Source organism: Rhinichthys klamathensis, unplaced genomic scaffold (genome assembly GCF_029890125.1).
Source record: "Rhinichthys klamathensis goyatoka isolate OS25496 unplaced genomic scaffold, OSU_Roscu_1.1 h1tg001066l_1, whole genome shotgun sequence".
NCBI lineage: Eukaryota > Metazoa > Chordata > Actinopteri > Cypriniformes > Leuciscidae > Rhinichthys > Rhinichthys klamathensis.
The window spans coordinates 92,920-106,698 of NW_026607328.1; the positions used below are offsets into that span (position 1 = coordinate 92,920).

Here is a 13,779-nt window from a genome sequence, read left to right on the forward strand (position 1 = left end):
CCGAACCCCGTTCTGCCTGCTGTCAGGGTTCAGGTGGATCAGGCCTCGTGAGGTCAGAGGTCAGAGTGTGCAGAGTGTGCAGATGTTCATAGCCAGATCTCGTCACTGCTGGTGCTGCTCACTTTATAGATGTATCCCACCATCGGATAGCGAGCGAAACCTGTCGGGACACAATCATTCACATCTATTAGACTCAGTGAGGAACACTTGATCTCTCGTTATTGGTTCTTGATATCAGGGTTCTTTAAAGGGACAGTTCACCCAAAAATGTATAATTTAATTTAGGCTTCTATTCACATATAAACATTGATCAGCTCATCAAATATGGTAAACAAGCTGAAGAACCAATCAGGTTTGTTCATGTGAGTCAAGAAAGCTTCTGTTTATGTTCACTAAACAAAGTTAACATGGGAATAAAAGCCTAAACTAAACCGTGTCTCTTCGGAAGACTTGGATCTAAAGCGCTCTATTCTTATGGGTTTCCATCTCTTTATGTCAAAGTTTTGGGTGAATAGGGACAGAAATCTCTCAGATGTCATTATAATCATCTAAATTTGCGTTCAGAAGATGAATGAAAGTCATGGGTTTGGAAATGATGTCGGGATTTACATTGTTGGGTGAACTGTCCCTTTAAGGTCATGACCTCTGACCTCGGGCAGCGTAGGCCGCAGACAGATCCTCCTCTTCCTCGTCAGTGCGTCTTCTCTCCAGTGTGTTCGGTCTGGAGATCTTCTGCCCTGAAACACGCAGCTTGAGACAGGTGATGTTTTAGAGACTCACATTAGATAGGTTTCACCTATTTTAAGCAAATTTAGTAAGATTGCATAAAAATACTCCATTTATAAATTCTATAAAACACTCATGCACTCAATCGGGGAGGATCATTGTTTTATCTGATAAGATAATGTATATAATCTATGACGGAAACCAATTTACTGTATAAATCCCTCAAACCTCATGTGACTTTGGCTCAGCAGAGGCTGTGATTGGATAACTGGAGTAACCAGCGGACCAATGGCATCGCAGCATCTCAAATATTGGTTTGGTGGTTCTGAACACCTGAGTCAAAGTCTGTCATCAGAATGATTTAGTTTCATCACTGGATACTAACAGAGCAACTGATAATCTTTTCTCCACTCTAACAACTTCTGCCCCCTTTTATCCTGCGAGCATCATTCTCAACACTGACCTTGGTTCGTATCAATCCCTCCTCTCTTTCTTCTCTGCTAATGTCTCTACTGCTAAAATTACTTACTATCACAACAAAATAAACAATTCTTCTGACTCTCGCATGCCTTTCAAAACTTTCTCCCCAGACAGCAACTTAGTGTCAGCCCAGATCCGGCCAGAATCCGGTACACCTGGATTCCACACTGCTCAGACGCAGGCCGGATCTGGGCCGACACTAAGTTGCTGTCTGGGTCCTCTCTTCTTAACACTACTCCTCCTTCAGCAACCCTAACACCTGACACTGTTGCCACATTCTTCATAAATAAAACCACCACCATCAGTGGCAGTCTCTCCGCTCTCGGAGGCAGAAGTCTCTAAACTCATCCTTTCCAATCACCTACAACCTGTCTGCTCGATCCTATTCCCACCCATCTGCTTCAGGCCATTTCTTCCTCAGTTGTACCCGCATTCACTCATATCATCAACACCTCTCTTCACACTGGTCTCTTTCCCACAGCTTTTAAGCAGGTTCAGGCCTACTATAAGCATTACTGTAAAAATTACAGACCAGTATCCCTTCTTCCATTCGTTGCGAAAACACTTGAACGAGTTGTTTTCAACCAAGTCTCTAACTTTCTTACACAGAACAACCTCATGGACAACAACCAGTCTAGTTTCAGAAGCATCACTCAACTGAGACTGCCCTGCTCTCGGTTACTGAAGCTCTGAGACTTAAGAGCAGCTTCCCAATCCTCAGTTCTCATCTTGCTGGATCTGCTGTGTTTGACAGTTAATCATCAGATCGTCAACCCTCATGATGAAGATCATCTCAGGAACCGCACTCCAAGGGGTGAGGTGTCAACATCTAGCTACTGGAGTGCCTCAGGGCTCAGTGCTGGGACCGATTCTCTTCTCCATCTACATGTCATCACTAGGATCTGTCACTCAGAAACATGGTTTCTCCCATCACTGTTATCATCTAGATACTGGAGTGCCTCAGGGCTCAGTGCTGGGACCGCTTCTCTTCTCCATCTACATGTCATCACTAGGATCTGTCATTCAGAAACATGGTTTATCCCATCACTGTTATCATCTAGCTACTGGAGTGCCTCAGGGCTCAGTGCTGGGACCGCTTCTCTTCTCCATCTACATGTCATCACTAGGATCTGTCACTCAGAAACATGGTTTATCCCATCACTGTTATCATCTAGCTACTGGAGTGCCTCAGGGCTCAGTGCTGGGACCGCTTCTCTTCTCCATCTACATGTCATCACTAGGATCTGTCACTCAGAAACATGTTTTTTTCCCATCACTGTTATCATCTAGCTACTGGAGTGCCTCAGGGCTCAGTGCTGGGACCGCTTCTCTTCTCCATCTACATGTCATCACTAGGATCTGTCATTCAGAAACATGGTTTATCCCATCACTGTTATCATCTAGCTACTGGAGTGCCTCAGGGCTCAGTGCTGGGACCGCTTCTCTTCTCCATCTACATGTCATCACTAGGATCTGTCACTCAGAAACATGGTTTATCCCATCACTGTTATCATCTAGCTACTGGAGTGCCTCAGGGCTCAGTGCTGGGACCGCTTCTCTTCTCCATCTACATGTCATCACTAGGATCTGTCACTCAGAAACATGTTTTTTTTCCCATCACTGTTATCATCTAGCTACTGGAGTGCCTCAGGGCTCAGTGCTGGGGCCGCTTCTCTTCTCCATCTACATGTCATCACTAGGATCTGTCACTCAGAAACATGTTTTTTTCCCATCACTGTTATCATCTAGCTACTGGAGTGCCTCAGGGCTCAGTGCTGGGACCGCTTCTCTTCTCCATCTGCATGTCATCAGTCGCATCTGTCATTCAGAAACATGGTTTCTCCCATCACTGTTATCATCTAGCTACTGGAGTGCCTCAGGGCTCAGTGCTGGGGCCGCTTCTCTTCTCCATCTACATGTCATCACTAGGATCTGTCACTCAGAAACATGTTTTATCCCATCACTGTTATCATCTAGATACTGGAGTGCCTCAGGGCTCAGTGCTGGGACCGCTTCTCTTCTCCATCTACATGTCATCACTAGGATCTGTCATTCAGAAACATGGTTTATCCCATCACTGTTATCATCTAGCTACTGGAGTGCCTCAGGGCTCAGTGCTGGGACCGCTTCTCTTCTCCATCTACATGTCATCACTAGGATCTGTCATTCAGAAACATGTTTATCCCATCACTGTTATCATCTAGCTACTGGAGTGCCTCAGGGCTCAGTGCTGGGACCGCTTCTCTTCTCCATCTACATGTCATCACTAGGATCTGTCACTCAGAAACATGTTTTTTTCCCATCACTGTTATCATCTAGCTACTGGAGTGCCTCAGGGCTCAGTGCTGGGACCGCTTCTCTTCTCCATCTACATGTCATCACTAGGATCTGTCACTCAGAAACATGGTTTATCCCATCACTGTTATCATCTAGCTACTGGAGTGCCTCAGGGCTCAGTGCTGGGGCCGCTTCTCTTCTCCATCTACATGTCATCACTAGGGTATGTCATTCAGAAACATGTTTTTTTCCCATCACTGTTATCATCTAGCTACTGGAGTGCCTCAGGGCTCAGTGCTGGGACCGCTTCTCTTCTCCATCTACATGTCATCACTAGGATCTGCCATTCAGAAACATGGTTTATCCCATCACTGTTATCATCTAGCTACTGGAGTGCCTCAGGGCTCAGTGCTGGGGCCGCTTCTCTTCTCCATCTACATGTCATCACTAGGATCTGTCATTCAGAAACATGGTTTATCCCATCACTGTTATCATCTAGCTACTGGAGTGCCTCAGGGCTCAGTGCTGGGACCGCTTCTCTTCTCCATCTACATGTCATCACTAGGATCTGTCATTCAGAAACATGGTTTATCCCATCACTGTTATCATCTAGCTACTGGAGTGCCTCAGGGCTCAGTGCTGGGGCCGCTTCTCTTCTCCATCTACATGTCATCACTAGGATCTGTCACTCAGAAACATGTTTTATCCCATCACTGTTATCATCTAGATACTGGAGTGCCTCAGGGCTCAGTGCTGGGACCGCTTCTCTTCTCCATCTACATGTCATCACTAGGATCTGTCATTCAGAAACATGGTTTATCCCATCACTGTTATCATCTAGCTACTGGAGTGCCTCAGGGCTCAGTGCTGGGACCGCTTCTCTTCTCCATCTACATGTCATCACTAGGATCTGTCACTCAGAAACATGGTTTATCCCATCACTGTTATCATCTAGCTACTGGAGTGCCTCAGGGCTCAGTGCTGGGACCGCTTCTCTTCTCCATCTACATGTCATCACTAGGATCTGTCACTCAGAAACATGTTTTTTTCCCATCACTGTTATCATCTAGCTACTGGAGTGCCTCAGGGCTCAGTGCTGGGACCGCTTCTCTTCTCCATCTACATGTCATCACTAGGATCTGTCACTCAGAAACATGTTTTTTTTCCCATCACTGTTATCATCTAGCTACTGGAGTGCCTCAGGGCTCAGTGCTGGGGCCGCTTCTCTTCTCCATCTACATGTCATCACTAGGGTCTGTCATTCAGAAACATGTTTTTTTCCCATCACTGTTATCATCTAGCTACTGGAGTGCCTCAGGGCTCAGTGCTGGGACCGCTTCTCTTCTCCATCTACATGTCATCACTAGGATCTGTCATTCAGAAACATGGTTTTTCCCATCACTGTTATCATCTAGCTACTGGAGTGCCTCAGGGCTCAGTGCTGGGGCCGCTTCTCTTCTCCATCTACATGTCATCACTAGGGTCTGTCATTCAGAAACATGTTTTTTTCCCATCACTGTTATTATCTAGCTACTGGAGTGCCTCAGGGCTCAGTGCTGGGACCGCTTCTCTTCTCCATCTACATGTCATCACTAGTGTCTGTCATTCAGAAACATGGTTCATCCCATCACTGTTATCATCTAGCTACTGGAGTGCCTCAGGGCTCAGTGCTGGGACCGCTTCTCTTCTCCATCTACATGTCATCACTAGGATCTGTCATTCAGAAACATGGTTTCTCCCATCACTGTTATCATCTAGCTACTGGAGTGCCTCAGGGCTCAGTGCTGGGGCCGCTTCTCTTCTCCATCTACATGTCATCACTAGGATCTGTCATTCAGAAACATGGTTTATCCCATCACTGTTATCATCTAGCTACTGGAGTGCCTCAGGGCTCAGTGCTGGGTCCACTTCTCTTCTCCATCTACATGTCATCACTAGGATCTGTCATTCAGAAACATGGTTTATCCCATCACTGTTATCATCTAGCTACTGGAGTGCCTCAGGGCTCAGTGCTGGGGCCGCTTCTCTTCTCCATCTACATGTCATCACTAGGATCTGTCACTCAGAAACATGTTTTTTCCCATCACTGTTATCATCTAGCTACTGGAGTGCCTCAGGGCTCAGTGCTGGGACCGCTTCTCTTCTCCATCTACATGTCATCACTAGTGTCTGTCACTCAGAAACATGTTTTTTCCCATCACTGTTATCATCTAGCTACTGGAGTGCCTCAGGGCTCAGTGCTGGGACCGCTTCTCTTCTCCATCTACATGTCATCACTAGTGTCTGTCATTCAGAAACATGGTTTATCCCATCACTGTTATCATCTAGCTACTGGAGTGCCTCAGGGCTCAGTGCTGGGACCGCTTCTCTTCTCCATCTACATGTCATCACTAGGATCTGTCACTCAGAAACGTGGTTTATCCTATCACTGTGACACTGATGACACACAACTCTACCTCTCATTCCAGCCAGAGGATCCGATGATAACTGCTCACATCTCAGCCTGCTTGACAGACATAATTGCTTGTGGGCCCAGTTAAAGGAGAACTCCGGCGCAAAATGAACCTTTGGTCTAATTACACATTGTTACCTAGTCAACCGTTATCTGAGATTTGTTTTCATGATTATCGAATGTAAATAGTTTTATCTCTACAAACAGTTTAGCCTATAAAGCTAGTATAACGCTAGTATATTGGGCATAGTGTAATGACAAATAAAAATCGCTTGTTAATACCACTAACAAGGCTGAAAATAGCCCCACACTAACACGGTAGCAAAATGAGGGTCCCTACCTTCAAACCGAAGCATTGGGAACTTTGTCAGTGTCCAGACAGTTTAATAAGAAGATATTTAATACATACAGTCAACTTCGCGTATACAGACAGAAGCCATCTTTGAAATACAGTCTTTACCAGTCGATCTACGAACGCCGATCCAAGTGCGCTGGTGAGAATGTGAACGAGCTATAAGTTGTGATAAGGTGAGCGCGAACAGCAGACTTGGATCGGCGTTCGTAGATCGACTGGTAGAGACTGTATTTCAAAGATGGCTCCTGCCTGTATACGCGAAGTTGACTGTATGTTTAAAATATCTTCTTATTAAACTGTCTGGACACTGACAAAGTTCTCAATGCTTCGGTTTGAAGGTAGGGACCCTCATTATGCTACCGTGTTAGTGTGGGGCTATTTTGAGCCTTGTTAGTGGTATTAACAAGCGATTTTTATTTGTCATTACACTATGCCCAATATACTAGCGTTATACTAGCTTTATAGGCTAAACTGTTTGTAGAGATAAAACTATTTACATTCGATAATCATGAAAACAAATCTCAGATAACGGTTGACTAGGTAACAATGTGTAATTAGACCAAAGGTTGATTTTGCGCCGGAGTTCTCCTTTAACCCAACACTACACCACAACTTCTCCATACAGCTAGGTTCGTCAACCATAACTCCATACAGGACACCCAGGATCCTTGGAGTTGAGATTGATGATCAGTTGAACTGCACATTGCTAAAACTGCTGTGTCCTGCAGATTTGCTTTTTTACAAAATCAGGAGGATCAGACCCTTCCTATCAGAGCTACACCACTCGTGGTCCAAGATCTTGTTCTATCCAGACTGGACTATTGTAATGCTCTCTCCTTCATCAGTCAAACCTCTGCAACTGATCCAGATGCTGCAGCGAGAGTGTGTTTATCGAGCTGGAGAGTCACACGTCACTCCTCTCCTCATAAACCTGCACTGGTTGCCAGTTGCCGCTCGCATAAATTTAAGGCACTGATGTTTTCCTACAGAACAACCACTGGCTCTGCTCCCTTTTACCTAAACTCACTACTTCAGACCGATGTGTCTCCGAACGCAAGAGAACATGACAGCGTTTATTGTGTTTCGTCTGAGACTCCGAGACAAACTCATTGATGATGGAGGGAAAAAGAGCCAGATTGCAGAAAGGTACATTTTTATTAGTAGTAGTAGTAGTACTTTATTGATCCCAGTTGGGAAATTAAAGTGCATATTACTGATATTTTGCACCAGGAAGGGAGGATTTTGTTCTCTTGAACACATGGGATGGAAACGCTGCTTTATTCGCAAATGTTATCTGCCATTTTCCAGTTAGATCGGCAGCTCTGGACGGAATCCGGACTCACCCTTACAGAGCGTGCGGTCGTCGTTCAGCTGCACGTGTGACGGTAAAGACATGTTCTCTCTGGGGAGATAAAAACCGTTCACCTGAATCTTCACCATGTCGTTACTGCAACCAACAAACAACAGAACAGTCACGAGATCAATCGTTCAATAATGTTATCATTAGCAGAGAATGCTGGGAGACGTGTCGCACCGTTTGGAGGACAGATGCACTGCGACGGGCTCTTCTGAGAAACAACACAGAAAGAAGCATTTATGAACACATGAATACATACACATGCATGCTTTTATCTGCAGTGTTTTGGCGTTTAGTCTCTGTACCGATGGCTTTGGTTTTGTCCTTCTGTAGGAGGAAGAAGACCATCAAGGTGAAGATGAGGAGGGTGATGATGCCGGCGACACCACCCGTCACTATCCCGAACATCGGCACCTCCACTCGTGACTGCAGGAAATCTGGAGGAACGGGACATAAAAAAATACACACACCAGCATTTACATGTTTATACACCACCGGTCGGTGAGATGTTTCTGAAAGAGTCTTTTCTGCTGCATTTATTTATATTCAAAAATACAGTAAAAACAATGAAATATTACTCCAGTGTAAATCAGCTGTTTTCTATGTGAATATACAGTAAAGTGTAATTTATTCCTGTGATCAAAGCTGAATTTCAACATCATTACTCCAGTCTTCAGTGTCACATGATCCTTCAGAAATCACTCTAATATGAGGATCTGATGCTCAAGACACATTTATGATTATTATCAGAGTTGAAAACAGTCGTGCTGCTTCAGATTTTGAATGACGTATCGTCTCACCTGTGAGCGTGAGGTTGCTGTGGGCGGAGCCAAGGCTGTTGTTGGCGTTGACCGAGATGTTTCCTGATAGGCTGCTCAGAGTGACCTGCAGGCTGTGATTGGCCAGCCACGGGTGGCTCCGTGAGTCCAGGATGAGGAAGTCGGAGCTGTTGGCCAGCAGCTGACCGGACCGATCCACCCAGGTGATGGTGGCGGGGGGGTTGGACCGAACCAAAGCGAAGAGGATGAGGGAGAGGCCGGGGTCCGCGGTCTCGCTGTAGTGGGCGTCCACGCGCAAGATCTCCGGCTGGACTGAGACACGAGGAACCAAACACACACGAGGTTAGTTCATGCTTTTAAAGCCATGGCCTTTCTATCGCCATCTGTGGTTGAAACACTCGTGAAGTCATTATCTTATGTCAAATATCTGACCAACAGAACAAAAGTTAAATGAATATTATTCGTATTATTATTAATAATACGCAATGCTCGCGACGGAACGCCAAAATGGCACTTACACTAAAATGGCTGTAACTCTTGAACTCAATGAGATATTCTCACCAAACTTGTTATCCTCATGTACAAGCTCATTCTGTGGTCGCGCAAAAAACTCTGTGGTGATTTACCACTTGGTGGTGCTATAATACAAAAACAAACAAACATAAAAACAGTTGTAACTATGCAACCATTAGTCCGATTTGACTAGAAAATTGGCATGCAGTGTCTTTGTCCACGCTGCCATGATGAGATTCCTGTATCACGAAAAGCATGGCTGCCTTCGGCTAATGAAGTTGGCGCACCTCTTAGACCAGGATAATAGTGGCCGATCGGAATGAAACTTGGTGGGTACGTTTGACTCATGGTCCTAGAGGTCTGTGCGAAGTTTGAAAGACAATGGCCACCGGGTGGTGCTATTTTGCTTTACACCCTATATATTATGCAACGTACTCACTAATATAGTTCTTTTCACTGGTTTTGCTTTTGAATTAATTTTTAGACATTTTTAAATCACTATTATAACTCACTCACATTTTGTTTACAAGTTTATCACTTAATTTTTCCTTAGGTATCAGTTTTGACAATTGTGCCACATTATGATTAATGTGAAACTTGAAGAGGGGTCCCCTAGACCCTAACCCCTAGACCCTAACCCCTAGACCCTAACCCCTAACCCCTATACCCTAACCCCTAGACCCTAACCCCTAACCCCTATACCCTAACCCCTAGACCTTAACCCCTAACCCCTAGACCCTAAAGCCTTAAAACGCTTGAACCCCGTTAATTGCTGCTTGCAGCTTTATTTAATACTATAATTTATATTAATTTATCAAATATAATTATTATTCATGTTACGTCAGATATCCGACCCGACAGATCAAAATTTAAATTAATATTATGAATCTATTTTAATTTTTCATGTTATAGTTTATATTATTATATAACATTATTATATTGATTAATATTTGAACAGTTTTTTATAAACTTGATGTATTTTCTTGGATTTTTAAGCAGAAACTGCAGCTTTATCCCAGGAGCGTGCCAGACTCACACTGGACGTTGAGCGTGACGGTGGCGTTGTAACTCTCTCCTCCGGCAGGGTTTCGCGCCGCACACACCAGCTCTCGGTCCCAGCGTTTGGGTTTGAGTGTGAATGTGCTGTTGCGCTCGGACCCGTATCTAAGCACTCCGGATTCCCCCGGTGATGTCATAACCAGACGCCCCGCCCCCCGGCTGCCCGTCACCTCGCTCTGCCTCTCCCCGTTCAGGTACCAGGTCAGCAGGGGCGGGGCTTGAGGATTCCAGCCCTCTGATTGGCAGTTGAAGTGGTGAGTGAAGTTCTCCTGTACCGTGACTGACGAGGTCTGCTGTCCGTCAATTTTGGGGGCGGGGTCAATTGCTGCTGGCAGAGAGGAGAATAAAGTCAAGAGCAATACTGAAATAAAAACATTGAAACGTGAACATCTTACCTGTGCTGGCCCAGATCATGGTGTGAAAGAATAAAGAAGAGAGAAGCGTCCTCATAGTCACCTACACACACACACACACACAAGAAAAAAACAAGAGAGTCTCAACCAGATGCACAAAACTACAATAATAAACAAACTAGAATTGTCCAGTTGCGCATGAACTGCTGAAGTGTGTGTCGTTCAGACCGATTTGAGTGTGTGATTGAAATGCATCAGTCAACAAATGAAAACAATCTGTGTTTTTCAGTGTGATGTTGACATGCAGAATCTGCATCTTTTAGCTGCAGGAGACACACACACACACACACACACTCATGCAGCAGCATCACACACACTGATACTGTACAAATGAGGCACATGACAGTTATGATACACACACACACTCAGAGTGTTTTACCTCTGGGCACAGAGACGCTGCTGATTCCGACCGGCTGTGGATCCATTCAGAATGCAAACACACACACACACACACACACACTCACGCAGGAGCGTCACACACACACTGACGCAGCACGCATGGGGGGGGGGGGGGGGGTGGGGGGTTGCTGTGATTCATTACTGATTTAAAACACTGAGAGTAGGAGGCAGCAGACGAGTGTTCACTGACTCGTGTGTGTGTGTGTGTGTGTGTGTTTAGCTGAACCTCCTCCAACCAGACGCAGGATAACCCCGGTCAGATCTGAGCTCGACTATCAGGTCTGCTCAGCCTCTGCAGTGCAGAATCACATTCAGACATCAGCAGCTGCACACAGAACACATGATGATGAATAAAACATCAGGCAGCATTTGTTCATTTAGCAGACGCTTTTATCCAAAGGAATACAACAAGCGATTCTTGTTAAAGAGGCAATAAACACGATAACTGCGAGAAGTTTCAATAGTTCAAGCAAGAACAGCGAGGGATTGAGAAACAGTGAACGCATAGGAGAATGAAGCAGTAGAGCTTGCAGAAGAGAAGAGTTTTCAGGGATTCTGTCTGGATCGGTTTGGGAAGATCATTCGTGTGAAACAGTGAATGAGAGGGTTCTGGAAAGTGATTTTACGCCGTTCCGGGGTGGTACCATTTGAAGAGGTTTGATTGCACATAGATAGATAGAGTCTTTATTGTCCCATAGGGATAATCATTTTCATAGTCCTGTAATCACATGTTGGAAGTAGTTCCAGAAGTAGTCCTGTAATCTGTTTGAGATCGAATTAATGCTAGATGTGTTAGGGTACAGCATCACAGAGGAGTGTGTGTGAGCGACAGCATCGCAGAGGAGTGTGTGTGTGAGCGACAGCATCGCAGAGGTGTGTGTGTGAGCGATGCTGTCTGCGAATGTTTGTTGGAATGATGGTTTCGGGAAACACCGACTCGTTGAACTGATGATAACGACGGAACTTGCGATCATAGTTGTTAACGATGCTTTTAGGAAACACACCCCTGGATGGTAAAGCCGTACTGACGGGGAGGCTGGGAAGCCGAGAATGGTTGAGCTGTACGGGATGTTCTTCCATCCATGCCGAGATCCGTGATGCTACCGTGGGATCGTCTGTTTGAAATGAAAAGTAGAACAGTGTGTCATCAGCATAGCAATGGTAGGAGAACCCATGTGCCCGTGTAATGGGTCCCAAAGATGTAGTGTATATGGAAAACAGGAGAGGTCCCAGGACTGAACCCTGGGGTACCCCGGGGGCGAGGCGTTGCAGACCTGTGAGGTAAGACTCAAACCAGCGAGGGTTGTTCCAGGGATGGGAGAGTGGACAGAAGGATCGGATGTTGAACAGCATCGGAGATGGCAGATAGTCTAGCAGAATGAGCACTGAAGATTTGGGATCAGATTGAACCTAGATCACTAGGAATAGGAAGACAGAGACCGGTCTGAAAGGTTTCGTCTGCATGAAACCGGAAGAGGGGTTGGTGTTACGGAAGGAAGTTTAATTACTCAAAGTGATAAAGTTGCGTGAATAGATGATCGAAAGAGGCTTGGAGAAAGTGTACATCTGCAAGAAAGCGGATGTTGGAGGTGCCGCAGACTCAGGGAATGAGGACAGAAGAGTTGTCCCAAACACTGATCGCTTCAGGGGTACAAAAACAATCACTGCATCGAAACAAACCGTTTTATCTTCTAACTTCAGAATTAGTCCTTAGATGAAGGTTATAACGATAACATTAGTAACGTGGTACTTGTTAATACCTGTTATCGTTAGCAGATGCTAACAGATGTGTCAGTGCTAGCATTTACTTGTTTCGATAGCACTATATACACTACAGATTGTTTCAAAGCACCTTCCCAGTAATACAACATGAAAATACCAGTGTTAATGCTGTAAAAGTCATCAACTTCAAAAGCAGCTCTACGGAAGACAATAGTGTCATTATTCAGCTCAATTTTGATTCACTTCAGTTCAATAAGAGTCAATGTTGCAAAGTTCGTCAATTATTGATGACTTCAAATAGCAGCTGGACAAAAGCTCAAAGTTGTGCATTGTAAAATATGTGTCATCTGTTCATAACACAAGCACACATTGATAAAGGGCTTCAGCTGGCATTAGTGTAAAGCTCTCTTTCAGGTCCTGTGCCGTCATATTGAAGAGAATCACATCTGTGGAGATTGCAACACGCTGACGGTGTTTCCATCTGGATCTTCAGTACCGCATACACACTCTCAAAGAACACAGCACACACACTTATGTCATAGTCATTTCTTTATTTATATATATTTATTATTTCTCTCAGTTTTGTTTGGAATTCTTTTTAACCATTGCTGTTGCACTTTAGTATTTTTTCCAAAAACATAAAGCCAAAAAAAAGAGAGAAGAAACTGACAGATCTAGAAAGGAAAATAGGGCGGAGCATAACATGATTGACAGATGGAGGATGAGGAGGATCATGGTTCTCTTCATCACCATCGACACAAACTCGCACACAGACGGGTGATTGTCTGATAAACACACGGCTGTCTCGCCTCAGATGATCATGTGACCGTTATTGGTTTGGTCAGACCGAAGACGAAACGGCAGCAGAAATCGTTCGATCTCAGCAACATTTCTACAGAAGCTCGTTTCCGCCACAGGATAAAAATAATTGAAAAAAAAAGACTAATTTGTGTTTTTTTTGTCGAGTTTATACCTTACGATTGAAAAAAGGAAAAAAAAAAACAGAATATTCTGACTTTTTTGTGGAATTGAGAAAAAAGTGGAAATTGTGAGAAAAAAGTGAAAATTGTGATTCTATATACCTTTATTCTGACTTTTTTTGTAGAATTGCAATTACTTTATTCTCGCAATTCTGAGTTTCTCACAATTACGACTTTATTGACACGTTTATATACCTATATTCTGACTTTTCCGTAGAATTGTGCGAAAATGTTTATATACATATATTCAGACTGTTATAGAATTAC

The 13,779-nt window shown here is 44.5% G+C and overlaps 1 protein-coding gene across 3 annotated transcripts; it reads right to left on the reverse strand.

The window, feature by feature from the left end:
• LOC130079461 (transmembrane protein 25) lies at positions 1–10,888 on the reverse strand. 3 transcript variants are annotated; one of them, XM_056244740.1, is made up of 9 exons: positions 10,791–10,888; positions 10,394–10,454; positions 9,976–10,323; positions 8,448–8,738; positions 7,953–8,084; positions 7,825–7,855; positions 7,634–7,737; positions 651–737; positions 1–160 (listed from the first exon to the last, which is right to left on the reverse strand). In XM_056244740.1, the coding sequence occupies exons 2-9, from the start codon at positions 10,446–10,448 to the stop codon at positions 87–89; spliced, it is 1,122 nt and encodes a 373-aa protein (XP_056100715.1). In that variant the 5' UTR covers positions 10,449–10,454; positions 10,791–10,888; the 3' UTR covers positions 1–86. The 3 variants fall into 3 exon arrangements, with proteins under 3 accessions (XP_056100715.1, XP_056100714.1, XP_056100716.1); XM_056244739.1 differs by having other exon boundaries at positions 2–160; positions 7,825–7,858; XM_056244741.1 differs by having other exon boundaries at positions 17–160; positions 610–737; positions 7,825–7,858.
• Positions 10,889–13,779: the final 2,891 nt, after the last annotated feature.

What these genes read in the sequence shown, in the direction of transcription:
- LOC130079461 (XM_056244739.1), bottom strand. Translation starts at nt 10,448, where the DNA reads ATGAGGACGCTTCTCTCTTCTTTATTCTTTCACACCATGATCTGGGCC. An exon ending in GGACAAAACCAAAGCCATCG is followed by an intron (nt 7,859 to 7,952) that starts GTACAGAGACTA and finishes GTTGTTTCTCAG; the next exon opens with AAGAGCCCGTCGCAGTGCAT. An exon ending in CGACCGCACGCTCTGTAAGG is followed by an intron (nt 738 to 7,633) that starts GTGAGTCCGGAT and finishes TGCGTGTTTCAG; the next exon opens with GGCAGAAGATCTCCAGACCG.